At 39.9% G+C, this 14,517-nt stretch overlaps 1 protein-coding gene across 6 annotated transcripts in view; it reads right to left on the reverse strand.

Annotated features, from left to right (window-relative positions):
- The window catches only part of TDRD7 (tudor domain containing 7), a 114,301-nt gene that overhangs the window by 38,489 nt on the left and 61,295 nt on the right, over positions 1–14,517 (reverse strand). For all 6 annotated transcript variants that reach the window (XM_060409281.1, XM_042243222.2, XM_012120728.5 and 3 more), the window contains one exon: positions 591–1,177. In XM_060409281.1, the coding sequence (XP_060265264.1) occupies positions 591–1,177 (587 nt within the window). The remainder of the gene's footprint in view (positions 1–590; positions 1,178–14,517) is intronic.

Raw genomic sequence — 14,517 nt, forward strand, 5'->3', positions numbered from 1 at the left:
TGAAATAGTTATTTTGAACATTTAACATTTATTAAGAATCATTATTGGAGAAGCCAATGGCACCCCACTCCAGTACTCTTGCCTGGAAAATCCCATGGATGGAGGAGCCTGGTAGGCTGCAGTCCATGGAGTCACTAAGAGTCAGACATGACTGAGCGACTTCACTTTCACTTTTCACTTTCATGCATTGGAGAAGGAAATGGCAACCTACTCCATTGTTCTTGCCTGGAGAATCTCAGGGACAGGGGAGCCTGGTGGGCTGCTGTCTCTGGGGTCGCACAGAGTAGGACACGACTGAAGCAACTTAGCAGCAGTAGCAGCAGCAAGAATCATTATAACTATGTTTATAACTAAAAATATATTATTCTTCCTCAACCAGCACCCATGTGAAGAAAAGCCAAGTAGCAACAGTAGTGACAGTGAAAGTGTTAGCTGCTCAGTCGTGTCTGACTCTTTGCAACCCCATGAACTGTAGCCTGCCAGGCTCCTCTGTCCATGGAATTCTCCAAGCAAGAATACTGGAGTGGGTTGCCATTTCCTTCTCCTAGAGATCTTTACCAGGATTCTAAAGAATTAGAAAATAAACTTGCCTGATAACCACTTCATTTGTGTTGCTCAGTTCAACCACCAAGACTGATGGTGATGTCTCAGTTGGGATGATTAATGGAGGAATTGTCACAGTCTCCATAAAGTTGTCTGTACTTTCAGCAATGTTTTCTTCTATCTGCAAATATTCTTGTTCAACCATAGACTTGATATCATAATTTCCACATGCTTGCTCTGTATCCTTTAGGATTTTGTCAGCAGGCGATGGAAGTTTAGCATACAGAATGGCCTTCTGGGGATTTCCAGAAATGTAGTCTATGGTGCACACGTCAGAAAGCAAGTCAAGATTTTTTAAGGCATCCTCGGGTAATTTCACTTTGTACATGTCCTCAAATGTTTTCGGGAGTGCACTGGCCCAAAGACCACTTGAGTATTTCACCAACAGCTCTGCAACTTTCTCTTTAAAGTCTCCTGGCATAACTGCAGGACACCCTTTGAGTGGTGGTATTTGTTTTGGAGCAGGTAGTGGGGATGGAGGCACTTTTTCAGCGTTCAGTTCACTTCTCAAAAGCTGCTTTCTCTTAGCTGGATAAAGAAGTAAATCCTGACCACCACTGCAAGGTTTTTCCACCTGAAATTTTTAAATAGAGCAAATTACAGAGATTTTAATGGCTATATACAATGTGAAAACACATGAATGCATTTTAACTTTGAGAAAAACACTTTTCAAATTAATGAAGAGAACACAAAAGTATATATTTTACTCTTCTCAGTCACTGCCTTTACTTGTGAACATGATTGTGCACCGCATTTCAGAAAGAAGCAGGGAAATTAAATAATAGGGATCTCCCTGTGAAACATCTGACTTCCAACAACCCTAGGAAACCACAGGTGCTTCTGCCTTGTACACCACATCTCACCTCATTCTCTCTGACAAATCCAAAGCAACAGCTTAGAAAATTGACAGAATATGAGGAGGCATGAAATCATGGAAAGGTATCAGGACTGTCAGGAATACACCACTGGGAAGAAAGCTGGAAATATTCGGGCAAAAATGAAGTGCTAGCTCTCTTCTTCCTGCAATATCCTGAGAAAACCCTCAGCTTCTCATTTTGTAGAAAAAGGTCACTCTAGAGGTAAGGAACACTTTTTCCAACCACCACACTGGAAAGAACTAAAAGTGTTGCCCCTCTAATGAACAAGAATTAAAAATGCCCAGCATTTGTACATAATCCAATTTTGTTTTCACAACATTCCAGAGAGGCATGGCATGTAAGAGAAGGAGGAGAAGAAAAACATGCATGGTACCATTTCCCCAAGTTCTAAGCCTGTCTACTTCTAGACCAGGGGTCACACACTATAGGCTATTATAGCCCAATGCAGCCAGCTACTTGTTCTTGCCTAGTCTGTGACCTAAGAATGACTTTTATACTTTTCTAAAGGTGTTTCTTTCATTTATTTCTTTATTTTGGCCTCACTGTATAGCATGCGGGATCTTAGTTCACCAACCAGGGATTGAACCCACACCCTCTGCAGTGGAAGCACAGAGTCTTACCCTCTGGATTGCTAGGGAAGTCCCTCCCTCTATTTTTAAATTGTTGGAAAAAATGAGAAGAATTACTTTGTGACATGAAAATGAAATTCAGTGTACATCAACAAAGTTTTACTGGCACCCAGCCAGGCTCTGTGTAGTGCACATGGCTGCTTTTGTACTCCAATGGCAGAGTCAAGTAGTTGTGCCAGACTGTGGGTGACAGTCACATAGCTCGTGGCCTGCAAAACCTAAAATACTTACTACTTGGTCCTTAACAGAAAAAGTTTCTCAACTTCTGATTAGATAGAAATTAGTATGCATAGCCCTCTGAAAATTTTCTATTTTGTCATATCCTATTCACCTATTCCTTAGCTGAAATTTAAGCCCTTAGGAGACTACCCAGACCACTAAGGTGATAATGCAAGCTTATGAGAAATACCCTCTTCTCCCAAAAGTACAGACTATTAAGGTATGCTGGGTAGGTAGCTTGTCAGTAAATAACATTGACTTCATTTACTAATTTTCTATATAATACTTAGGAAGAGAGACCATAAATACAGTTTGCCCCTGAATAACACAGGTTTGAATTTCACAGGTCCACTTACTTACATGCAGATTTCTTTCACTAAATATGCATTAGAATACTACATAATCCATAGCAATGAAGATCTAGCACAGCCAAAGATAAATAAATAAAATAAATTTAAATGCATTCGATGGTGTGTGAATTGCATCTCGATTGTGAAAATTCAGGGGAAAATGCTGCCTAACACATGTGGCAAGTGTGGATATGGGGGGCGGTAAGGCTATACAAGGGTTTTCAACTGTACGTAAGGTTGGTGCCCCTAACCTCCATGTTGTTCAAGGGTCAATTGTATGTATACATAAAGAAGGTATCCTCTTATTACCAGAGAAGAGCTTTAATAAGTCAAAAGATGTAAGTCAATTTAATATTAAATTAGATTCCTTCTAATCTTGCTATATTCTGGATGACACCTAAGAGGAGATCTTAAGAATGCTAATACACATGTAAAACATTAGGTTTTCCTCCTCATTCTTCTGCCCATGCATGCTTAAGATTTGGGAAAGGTACATGCCTGACAAACTTGAAGCATCAATGAAAGCAGAAGTAATACAGTGTGTGTTCAGCATCTACAGGTATTCTGTCATCACTGGTGGACTCCTGCTGACACTATGAGACACTCTAGATGGCACTCTAGACACTCTAGATGTGTCCTTAATGTTAAGGCCAGAAACACAAATATCTGGACACTCCTCGTCTTGCTCTCAATGGTTAGCCCACCGCTCTAGAGACTCATGTTCTAACATATGGTATCTTAAAATGCCAATCTTCACTGTGCTTTAAGACACTTAAGATACATGAACACATATCGGGTATCCAGAGCAAGTTTGAAAAACATACTTTTTGAGAAAAATGCAAAAAATAAATAAGAATTCTATTTTTATGTGTTATTCACTTATCATGCAGAATCCCAGTTTGTATAATTTTAGATTTAGACATGGCAATCTCCATTATCCAAAGTCACTTGAGCGTTCTGGGTCCATCTTAAAACCCTTCTTCAGTCTTCACCTAGCAGCATCTTCTCAACTCTCTGCAACACCTTTGCTAAAGTGGATCAGTTCAGTCCAGCTGCTTAGTCGTGTCTGACTCTTTGGGACCCCATGAAATGCAGCATGCCAGGCCTCCCTGTCCATCACCAACTCCCAGAGTTTACTCAGACTCGTGTCCATTGAGTTGGTGATGCCATCCAACCACCTCATCCTCTGTCATCCCCTTCTCCTCCTGCCTTCAATCTTTCCCAGCATCAGGGTCTTTTCAAATGAGTCAGTTCTTCACATCAGGTGGCCAAAGTATTGGACTTTCAGCTTCAACATGAGTCCTTCCAATGAGTATTCAGGACTCATCTCCTTTAGGATGGACTGGTTGGATATCCTTGCAGTGACAGACTTTATTTTCTTGGACTCCAAAATCACTGCAGATGGTGACTGAAGCGATGAAATCAAGACACTTGCTCCCTGGAAGAAAAATTATGACCAACCTGGATAGCTTATTAAAAATAGAAGCATTACTTTGTCAACAAAGTTCCATCTAGTCAAGGCTATGGTTTTTCCAGTGGTCATGTATGGATGTGAGAGTTGGACTGTGAAGAAAGCTGAGCGCCAAAGAATTGATGCTTTTGAACTGTGGTATTGGAGAATACTCTTGAAAGTCCCTTGGACTGCAAAGAGATCCAACCAGTCCGTCCTAAAGGAGATAGTCCTGGGTGTTCAATGGAAGGACTGATGCTAAAGCTGAAACTCCAAAACTTTGGCCTCCTCATGCGAAGAGTTGACTCACTGGAAAAGACTCTGATGCTAGGAGGGATTGGGGGCAGGAAGAGAAGGGGACAACAGAGAATGAGATGGCTGGATGGCATCACTGACTCGATGGACATGAGTTTGAGTAAACTCTGGGAGCTGGTGATGGACAGGGAGGCCTGGCATGCTGCAATTCATGGGGTCACAAAGAGTCAGACATGACTGAGCGACTGAACTGAACAGATGGGACTGGATGCCATGATCTTCATTTTTTTGAATGTTGAGTTTTAAGCCAGCTTTTTCACTCTCCTCTTTCACTTTCATCAAGAGGCTCTATAGTTCCTCTTTGCTTTCTGTCATAAGGGTGGTATCATCTGCATATCTGAGGTTATTGATATTTCTCCCAGCAATCTTAATTCCAGCTTGTGCTTCATCCAGCCCAGTGTTTCTCATGATGTACTCTGAATTTAAGTTAAATAAGCAGGGTGACAAATACAGCCTTGACATACTCCTTTCCCAATTTGGAACCAATCTGTTGTTCTATGTCCAGTTTTAACTGTTGCTTCTTGATCTGCATACAGACTTCCCAGGAGGCAGGTCGGGTGGTCTGGTATTCTCATCTCTTGAAGAATTTTCCACAGTTTGTTGTGATCCACACAGTCAAAGGCTTTGGCGTAGTCAATAAAGCAGAAGTAGATATTTTTCTGGAACTCTCTCACTAGATGGAGAAGCTAGTTTCAGTGGAATATAGCCCACCTTACATATCTAAAATAACTCTCACTAGCCCTATGACCAACTGTTGATATAGCTTCTTCTGATCCAAATGAGGATAAGAGCTCTTTAGCTTTATTATCCTTTTCTTTCCAACGAGTTAACTGGGAATATGAGATACTTCAATGTTTGTTTATTAGCCTTCCCCACTCTTAGCCCCAGAGCTTCCATTCCCATCTGTGCTCCAGATGTAATCAGAACCTATTACCTAACAATGTACTTTGTCAAAGCTCTAAGCATGACCTCTAAACATGACCAATACCCTGAGTTCTTCCAACTAGGGCTTACTGTCTTAACAGAAGTTATGAATATTTGGTCCACTTGATGTGAACATGTTCAGGGCAAGAGAAGTCACATTTTTCTAGCCTTTATTCCAGACTAATGTTTAAAAATCACCTTTAAGTAGGAAGCTTCCAGGGCTCCATCTGGAGCATTTATATTAAGCTTTGCCAGTCAGCCCATCAAAGAGATTTTTGACCAATAAGCCTGAGTTTATCCAAAATACAAACAATAGCCAAAGAATCATCTAATCTAGAAAGTATACTTGTTTCCTCAGCAGTTTTATTTTCATTGTTTAAGGTAGATACCCGATCCTACCACTGCTAATCCCCAAAATGACTAGTTCCTTGAATTGCAGGCACTTTCCAGTTCTTACTGACTTCTTTTTGATCTCTAGAAGGTTGGTTATATGCCAAAATCCACTTTGTTGGCTAGTGATTTGGCCTTCTTAAATTTAAATTAGCATTTACTAAGGTTAAACATAGGCCTGACTTTAGGAACTGAACCTGACACTTAACTGGAGTTGATTCAGAGGTCCTTCAACATGTTAGACAAATATTCATGGATAATTTAGTGACATGGAAAATATTCCCTATCCACATACTTCATTAGCCAATCTTTGGGGAATGGCTGAAAGGTCACTCAAAGGAAAAAAATCATGAAACTCATTATTTTTTAAAGTATATGTAATTTAAGACAAATATAATTTTTCCAACTTAAAGCCTTAAATTTTTTATACAAGTGAAAATTTGTTTTTTTCAGGAATTCCAATGTAATCACCATGGGTCCTCCAAAGCATGTGTCTTTTTTTAATTTGCTGGTCAACTGCCTTAGAAAATATACCTATTACAATACTGTCCCCAGCCTATGAGAATCTCTCCAAAGGCAAGAAACTGCTGGAATGTGGTTACAGTATGGTGTCCACTCTTCACTGTGCTTGGGTACTTCTTACCAGATTTACATGTTCTATTGTCTCATTCCCCAAAACAGAATAGCTGTCTTCTGGCCTTCACAAATGACCAAGGTAAGTCAACTGCTACTTGAAACATGGCTGTTATTATTTCCTTAGTGTGATAACCAGCTGCTAAACATTCCCACTGGAGCTCTCAAGAGGGTGCTTTTACAACTTCTGGTTCCTTTAGTCTACTTGATTCAGGTACATACCTGAGGAGGGGCTCAAAATGCCTCCTGTTCTATAGAAGACTCAGGATCATAATCCTGCCATTCTCCTCTTCATTTTCTTTGTTTTGGGCCCTACATTCTTTCTTTGGTTTTGGATATCCACCCCAAATATCATGAGTCCCATGATTGGGAACTGACATGATCTCCTCTGGTGATCATCAGAATATTCTAGAATCTAACATGTCTTAAACATTCTATTTCCACAAGTTCATTGTATTTATTTGATTTCTGTCTCATTTGGAATCACGACTTGAATGAGATACTTCTCTCACATCCCTCTGAGCTTCTATAAGTTTGGAGTTGACAGATTAGGTTTGGTAGATATGAGACCCAAGGATTTAAAACATTAACTTCTTCAGGAGCTCTGCACATTCAAAAAACAAAAGCTTTCATCCTATATACCTAGAAATTATCTCTTAATACTAAGAAGTCTTCACTTCTTCCTAATTTACCTGTGCTATAAAGTTCTTGAAGCCAAACTCCTTTGAGTCTATGAAGATCCACCTGCTAACTCAGGTGGGTTGCTAAAGTAAACCTACTGTTTCAAACAAAATTAGAATTTTCTTTGGGATTCTGTAACAGAATTGGTACTGTTCAATTAAATCAAAATTTTCAAAGCAGTTGTATGGGTCTTATTCAACCACAGCTTTGTTTCCATTGGGTAGTGGTTTCTTTGTGTTGAAGATTTTAAATTAATGTTCTAAATTTTACTTTATATGGGCACCACTCAATAGAAACCTGAGACAGTATGATAAATCACTATCCAATAAATAGGAAAAAGGAGCTATTTCAAATCCTAAAAGATGATGCTGTTAAAGTGCTGCACTCAATATGTCAGCAAATTTGGAAAACTCAACGGTGGCCACAGGACTGGAAAAGGTCAGTTTTCATTCTAATCCCAAAGAAAGGCAATGCCAAAGAATATTCTAACTACCACACAATTGCACTCATCTCACACGCTAGCAAAGTAATGCTCAAAATTCTCCAAGCCAGGCTTCAACAGTCTGTAAACTGAGAACTTCCAGATGTTCAAGCTGAGTTTAGAAAAGGCAGGAGAATCAGAGATCAAATTGCCAACATCCTTTGGATCACAGAAAAAGCAAAGGAGTTCCAGAAAAACATCTACTTCTGCTTTATTGACTACGCCAAAGCCTTTGATTGTGTGGATCACAACAAACTGTGGAAAATTCTTAAAGAGACAGGAATACCAGACCAACTTACCTGCCTCCTGAGAAATCTGTATGCAGGTCAGGAAGCAACAGTTAGAACTGGACTTGGAACAACAGGTTGGTTCCAAATAGGGAAAGGAGTACATCAAGGCTGGATATTGTCACCCTGCTTATTATATGTAGAGAACATCATGTGAAATGCCAGGCTGGATGAAGCACAAGCTGGAACCAAGATTACTGGGAGAAATATCAATAACCTCAGATATGCAGATGACACCACCCTTATGGCAGAAAGCGAAGAGGAATTAAAGAGCCTCTTGATGAAAGTGAAAGAGGAGAGTGAAAAAGTTGGCTTAAAACTCAACACTCAGAAAACTAAGATCATGGCATCAAGTCCCACCACTTCATGGCAAATAGATGGGAGAAAAAATGGAAACAGTGACACACTTTTTTTGCGGTGGGGGCGGCGGGGCTCCAAAATCACTGCAGATGGTGACTGAAGCCTTGAAATCAAAAGGCACTTACTTGCTCCTTGGAAGAAAAGCTGTGACCAAACCAGACAGCACACTAAAAAGCAGGGACACTACTTTGCCAACAAAGGTCCGTCTAGTCAAAGCTATGGTTTTTCCAGTAGTCATGTATGGATGTGAGAGTTGGACTATAAACAAAGCTGAGTGCCGAAGAATTGATGCTTTTGAACTGTGGTGTTGGAGAAGACTCTTGAGAGTCCCTTGGACTGCAAGGAGATCAAACCAGTCAATTCTAAAGGAAATCAGTCCTGAATACTCATTGGAAGGACTGATGCTAAAGCTGAAACTCCAATGTTTTGGCCATCTGATGCGAAGAACTGACTCACTGGAAAAGACCCTGATGCTGGGAAAGATTGAAGGCAGGAGAAGAAGGGGAGAACAGAGGATGAGATGGTTGGATGGTATCACCGACTCAATGGATATGAGTTTGAGCAAGCTCCGGGAGTTGGTGATGGAAAGGGAACCCTGGCGTGCTGCATTCCATGGGGTCGCAAAGAGTCAGACATGACTGAGCGACTGAACTCAACTGATGATAAATCACATTCACCTGGAGACCTGCCTTCCAGCATCCCAAGTATTAGCAATAGCTTGTAATTCAAAAGCAAACCAATTAAAAAAGTCAGTGTCAGCAGGGAGTAAAGACCCCTGGGTACCTAGCAATAACTAAAACATCAAAGAGTCCTTGACCAGAAGCCTGCACCTACGATCAGTCAGTTCACAGAAAGAAAGACTGGTTGATGACCTCCTACAGAGCTCAGGCTTTTTGTGTTAAAGCTGAGAAGTTCTGGAAGGGCTGGTCAATTGAGAAAGAGATGAGGAAATGGTCCCCAGTGAAGATAAAACTGATAGGTTAAGATCTGAAGCCTCTAAGGGCAGTGGGTGGGGCTTATACTTCACACAGTATAATACACGGAGATGAGTTAATACCCAATTTACCATTCCAGACCACCTACATCTGCCACCCTCCCCTGCAGAGGCTCCCACTCTGCCCAGGATAGTTCAGAAAATAATAATTTTTCGTCACTTCTGTTTAAGAAAGTACAGGTGTTTGTGGTATATTCCACAGAGAGTTAATCAAAGGGAAAGGTAAAAGGTTCCTTGCAGACTACCCCATCTGTTCACAGACCATCTACCTAGAGAAACTCTTTTTTCACCACCTAGGGTGAGTCGTTTTATAGACATTATATATTTCAAGGTCAATACTCTTTCACTCTCACCCCTTTCCTACTAAGGACTTCGCACTGATGCTGACTACAATCATTTGTATTTGGATCAATTTCAAGCTGTTTTCCTTTAGCATGGCCTGAGGTTCAGCACTTGTTCACAGGTCTCCCCAGGAAAACTTTATCCTGATTAAATGTGTGCAGATCTTTGGGGGATAATCTTGGGTGGCAGCTCTGGCTTTCACTGTGTATTCTAAGCCAAGCAGGTACTAGATATGCTTTTCATTAACTCTAGGGGAGAAATTCACTTCATCTAAGAGTGTTATTTTCTTTGTCCACTGCTCCTTATTTTTCAGTTTAAGCTTTGTTCTGTCCTCTTTCGTGTTACCTCTGTTTTCACTGACAGAAGCACCTCTGTAGCATTTTCTGGTAATGCCTCTGCTTTACCAGTGGGTTTTAACCTGCTTTCATTTAAGCTGGGCTGCCCCTGGAAAAAGAGCTGCTGTCCTTTCCTACTCCTGCTATGTTTCTATACTGTACTGGCAGCTGCTCTTTTATAATAAAGTTTGTGTCACTTAATTCTAACAACTCTAAGAGATGGAAGAACAGTCATACTTTAGAGCAGACTGAGGCCCTGATCTGTACGCTGAAAGTAATACCACTAAGTAATGGTCAAGGCAAAAACCAACTCCAAAGACCAAACTCTATTGTACTATTGGGCCTATGGGTAGTTTTCTGTTTCAACTTCTGGAACAGCAACATCACATTACTCCCCAAGTGTCCTATTCTGATTTCACTGCAGTGCAATTTTATCTTTCTCCTACTCAGATGGTCACTGAATTTAAATTTTAAAACTGTTCCAATGTCTTCATTGTATGTTTCTTTTCACTGATGAAAAGTCAGAAAAGATACTGGATTCCAATTCGCTATTATGGCTGTACTTTTAAGTCCTGGCTTTACTTCTCAGTGCTGCTTCTGCTGGAATGGCCGTATAGATTGTATCAATACTGTTAAAGCTGAGGATACATCACTGCTGTTTCATTTATGTTCACTTTCTTAGAATTCAAGGTGTTTTTACAGACATATCCAGGCTTTTAAAAAAGAGGCAATTCATGGGCTGACAGGTGCTTTATTTTACATAATTAATTATCATACTTAAAGTTAAGACAAATTCCTGAACATACAAAAGTATATAAGTGGCACAACTGCTATTGCCGCCTTTGATATTATAGAAATTGCAATCCAGAACTTCAGGAATTTTTAAGTCTGCGGTATTAGGAGGACTAAATGACTTAAAGCTCAGTGATTTCTAACAAACAAAAAAATGACATATAAAATATAGACTAACAGTAAAACCTTTTTGTAAAAGCATGAATAATTAGCATCATTAGGTATTTTCCTCATTTTATCATTTTATGTTATTATTCACTAATGTTATGTTCTGTGATTAAGGCTTGATGTGCTTCTAGCTGAACTCAGAATGTTTCCCACTATCTTGAAGCTACCCCCAGTGCTGCTCTGCTAGGCCTTTGAGGAACCAGCAGAGAGTCTTCTCAGCTAAGTGCATCTGTTCCTGTCTGGTTCTAAAGCAGTCCCCACCCACCCCCTAGCTCTCCACATAGCTTCAGGCAAGGCACTGAAGACAGATACTCCATGTCATGCAGGAATGGAGAGGTTTCTCTCGCCACCCATGTTTCAGAAAGTGGAGGATTTCAACAAAATCTCTGGTATTCAACAATCATTGTCACAAGATTTGAAATTCTTGAGTAACAGCTACCTTCTCTGGGAAGCTTTTCTTGACTTGGCTGACTATGCTGCACCCTCCTGTTTACATGTTTCCTTAACACCCTACATTTCTCCTTCATAACAATTTACCCTTATTTGTTCAGTGCTTATTTTCCCTGTTGGGCAGGGAAAAGTTCCTTAAGTTCCAGAAGGGCAAAGCTCAGGTCTGTCTTGTTTATTGTTATTCTTAGCACCCAGGTCAGTGAGTGGCTCACAGAAGCATTTTATATATATAATACCAGCCAAATACAATAATTAAAGAAAACATTATTAATAAGGCCACCCCTTCAGAACAGCCAGGAGGTGTTGCTATCTTTCTCCTAGGATCCAAAAGCAATTCTTAGATGCTTGGTATCCTTGGCCAATGGTCTGCCATCTTGGGCTCTGAGCCTTTCCAAGACAGCTTCTGCACAAGTTCTTTAGGAACACTATGGAACTGGGTCATCATTGTTAATATGGCTTTATATTCTCTTTAGCTTTTAAAACTGTCAGTACACATTTTGCTGCTAGAGAGATCCAAAAGGTTAAAAACAACAGATTCAAAGCATACTTCTGCCTGTATCAAGATGCCATCTAAAAAACTTGTAAAGTGACTCGTAGCACAGAGCTGATCAAACCTTCATCAAGGTAAAATTTCAGAGCTGTTATTTGGTCCCTTGAGCTGATGCGACCCATTCTACACTCAAATGGAACTCCTGAAAGTGATTATCTCTGGGTGCTAGGATGATGGATGATTTTTATTTTTTTATAACTTTATTTTCAGTACTTTTATATGGAATATTTTATATGACTGGGAGAGAAAGCACTTTAAAAAAAAAGAAAGAAATACAGTGCACTCAGATTTCTTCTTCAGTTACACAACAAGCCACATGGAGATACATATCACTAAGTCTTTTTCACCCTAAAATTTCTGCAGTGCAGTGTGTTCTAACCTGTCTGACCTATTTGCAGTAGAATCAGCCCTCGGCATTCTATCAGTGTTCCTGCTTTCCAGCAAGGTCAAAAGCAAGAAGTCAGAAGAAAGGGAAAATAATCATGGTGTAGCTATTTAAAACTGTCTAAAATTGACCATGGTGTAACATTTTGAAACTGTTTACCAGCAGTCTGTTAAAAAAATCAGGCTACTAAAAAGACCATTTTGAAAAATACTGATAGATCTCATTAAAACTGGTAGTTTTGTCATTCTAGACACAATTCACTAATCAATTTCTCACACCTGACAACTGATAGTGATTACATCTAAACAGTCCTATTAAAATTGAGAAAAACAGCATGGAGATAAGAAAGATAACATTTTATTTCTGCTTCACGTTCTACCCTCATTGCCCAGACAGAAATAATCATGCAACAAAGATGCATTTGAGCAACCAAAAAATTAAAAATTATTTTAGCACCTGAAATTTAGTAGGAAACCACCCATTTTAGGTAAAGTTTTAACATCAAAGAGACAGGTATTCTGTCACCTGCAATCCTGGCAAAAGAAATTTTGAGGGTCTGTAGACATATAAAGTAGTAAGGATGAGAATTTCTCTCCCAAAGCCATAAATTTAGCTACACAAATACTAGTTATTATCATGCAGTTTAAAACAAACTAATCAGAAAGGTGAAGAAAGTGTTAGTCGCTCAACAGTGTACTACTCCTTGCAACCCCCATGGACTGTAGCCTACCAGGTTCCTCTGTCCATGGGATTTCCCAGACAAAAACACTGGAGTGGGTTGCCATCCCCTTCTCCAGAGGATCTTCCCAACCCCGGGATCAAACCCCAGGTGTTCTGCATTGCAGGCAGACTCTTTGCTGTCTGAGCCACTAGGGAACTATCAACCAGAAATATACTACATTAAGAATCTGTGAAGTTAATTTAAAGTTCTTTTACTCCAAAGATAACTTCTTTTTGGAAACTTACTAGTGAGTTACATGTGTATCTTCACAATAAGAGGACTTAAAGTTCATTGAAAACATAAGTTCATGAATATCTATGGTTTTAAAAAATAAAAGAACCATATGCATTTCAAGAAGAAGCTCCAGGCCCTGAACCTTCAGATCGAGCAGCCTGGTGAAACCTCAAAAGTCTTCTTTAGATTATGGAAACCTGAGAGCTTCCTCAATGCTGCTCAGCCTGCATTCAGTAAGAATATTCTTCCCAGGAAAGAATAAAAATGGAATAAATCAAACAGCGACCTTAGAAATTCCTACTACAAGAACAAGCCCCATATTCAACGTAAATCAGGGATAACATTCTTATGATCATTCTTGACTTTATAGGGAGGGAAACAGCCGTATTTCCAGTTTGGTATTTCTTGTTTTCTCACTTCACACCGTGTATTCATCAGCGTATTACATTGCCCTAAGGTGGTCTCAGAACCTAAGGCACTGCTTGGTACCTGCAGGTGTAGAGTTAATGATGTAAGAACAAGCAAGATGGATGGATGGATGGATGGATACATAACCCTTGTCTGGAAAGCACACGGGACCGGAGCAGATGTTAGTGCCCTGGAGGAAGCAGTGGTTATAAAAATACATGCCGTCTTTAGGCCAGATGCCTATAAGAGGGAGTGGCCCATACTGCGCCCAGCGTTGGGGACCAAAATACATATTAAGTTAAAGAAATGAAAGCCCTGTGTCAAATAATAATTGTCATGCATATTTAATTCTATAAGCTTAGAAGCACCAAGTAAAGCTAATGCTACTATTTAGAAGTTATTTTGTTGAATATAGTCTATGTAAATAGCATTAAGAAATATCGAGGGACTTCTTTGGTGGTCCAGTGTTTGGGAATTTGCCTGTCAATACAGGGGAAAATGGGTTTGATCCCTGCCCTGGGAAGATTCCACTGCTGTGGGGTAAGCACATGTACCACAACTACTGAGCCCAGGCGCCTAGAGCCCGTGCTCCCAACAAGAGAAGCCATAGCAATGAGAAGCCTGTGCACTGCAACTAGAGAGTAGACCCCAATCGCCACAGCTAGAGAAAAGCCTGCGGACAGCATCGAAGACCCAGTGCAGCCAAAAGTAACTAATTATATTAAAAAAGAAATATCTAAAGATTAGTTATTTACCTTTAGGAAGCTAGTTTTCTCTCTCTGGCTGAACTAAGATTTCTGATAAACTACTCTGATCCATCATTTTATTATAACAGACTTTCAAGTAGGAACAGGCATGAAAATTGATGTTAGCTCACTTTTCAAATTTTTTCTTCAATGGAGTTTTTAAAAATTTTAAATCTGAATTCTGTATTAATT

The sequence above is a fragment of the Ovis aries genome, chromosome 2, assembly GCF_016772045.2.
Source record: "Ovis aries strain OAR_USU_Benz2616 breed Rambouillet chromosome 2, ARS-UI_Ramb_v3.0, whole genome shotgun sequence".
NCBI classification, from domain to species: domain Eukaryota; kingdom Metazoa; phylum Chordata; class Mammalia; order Artiodactyla; family Bovidae; genus Ovis; species Ovis aries.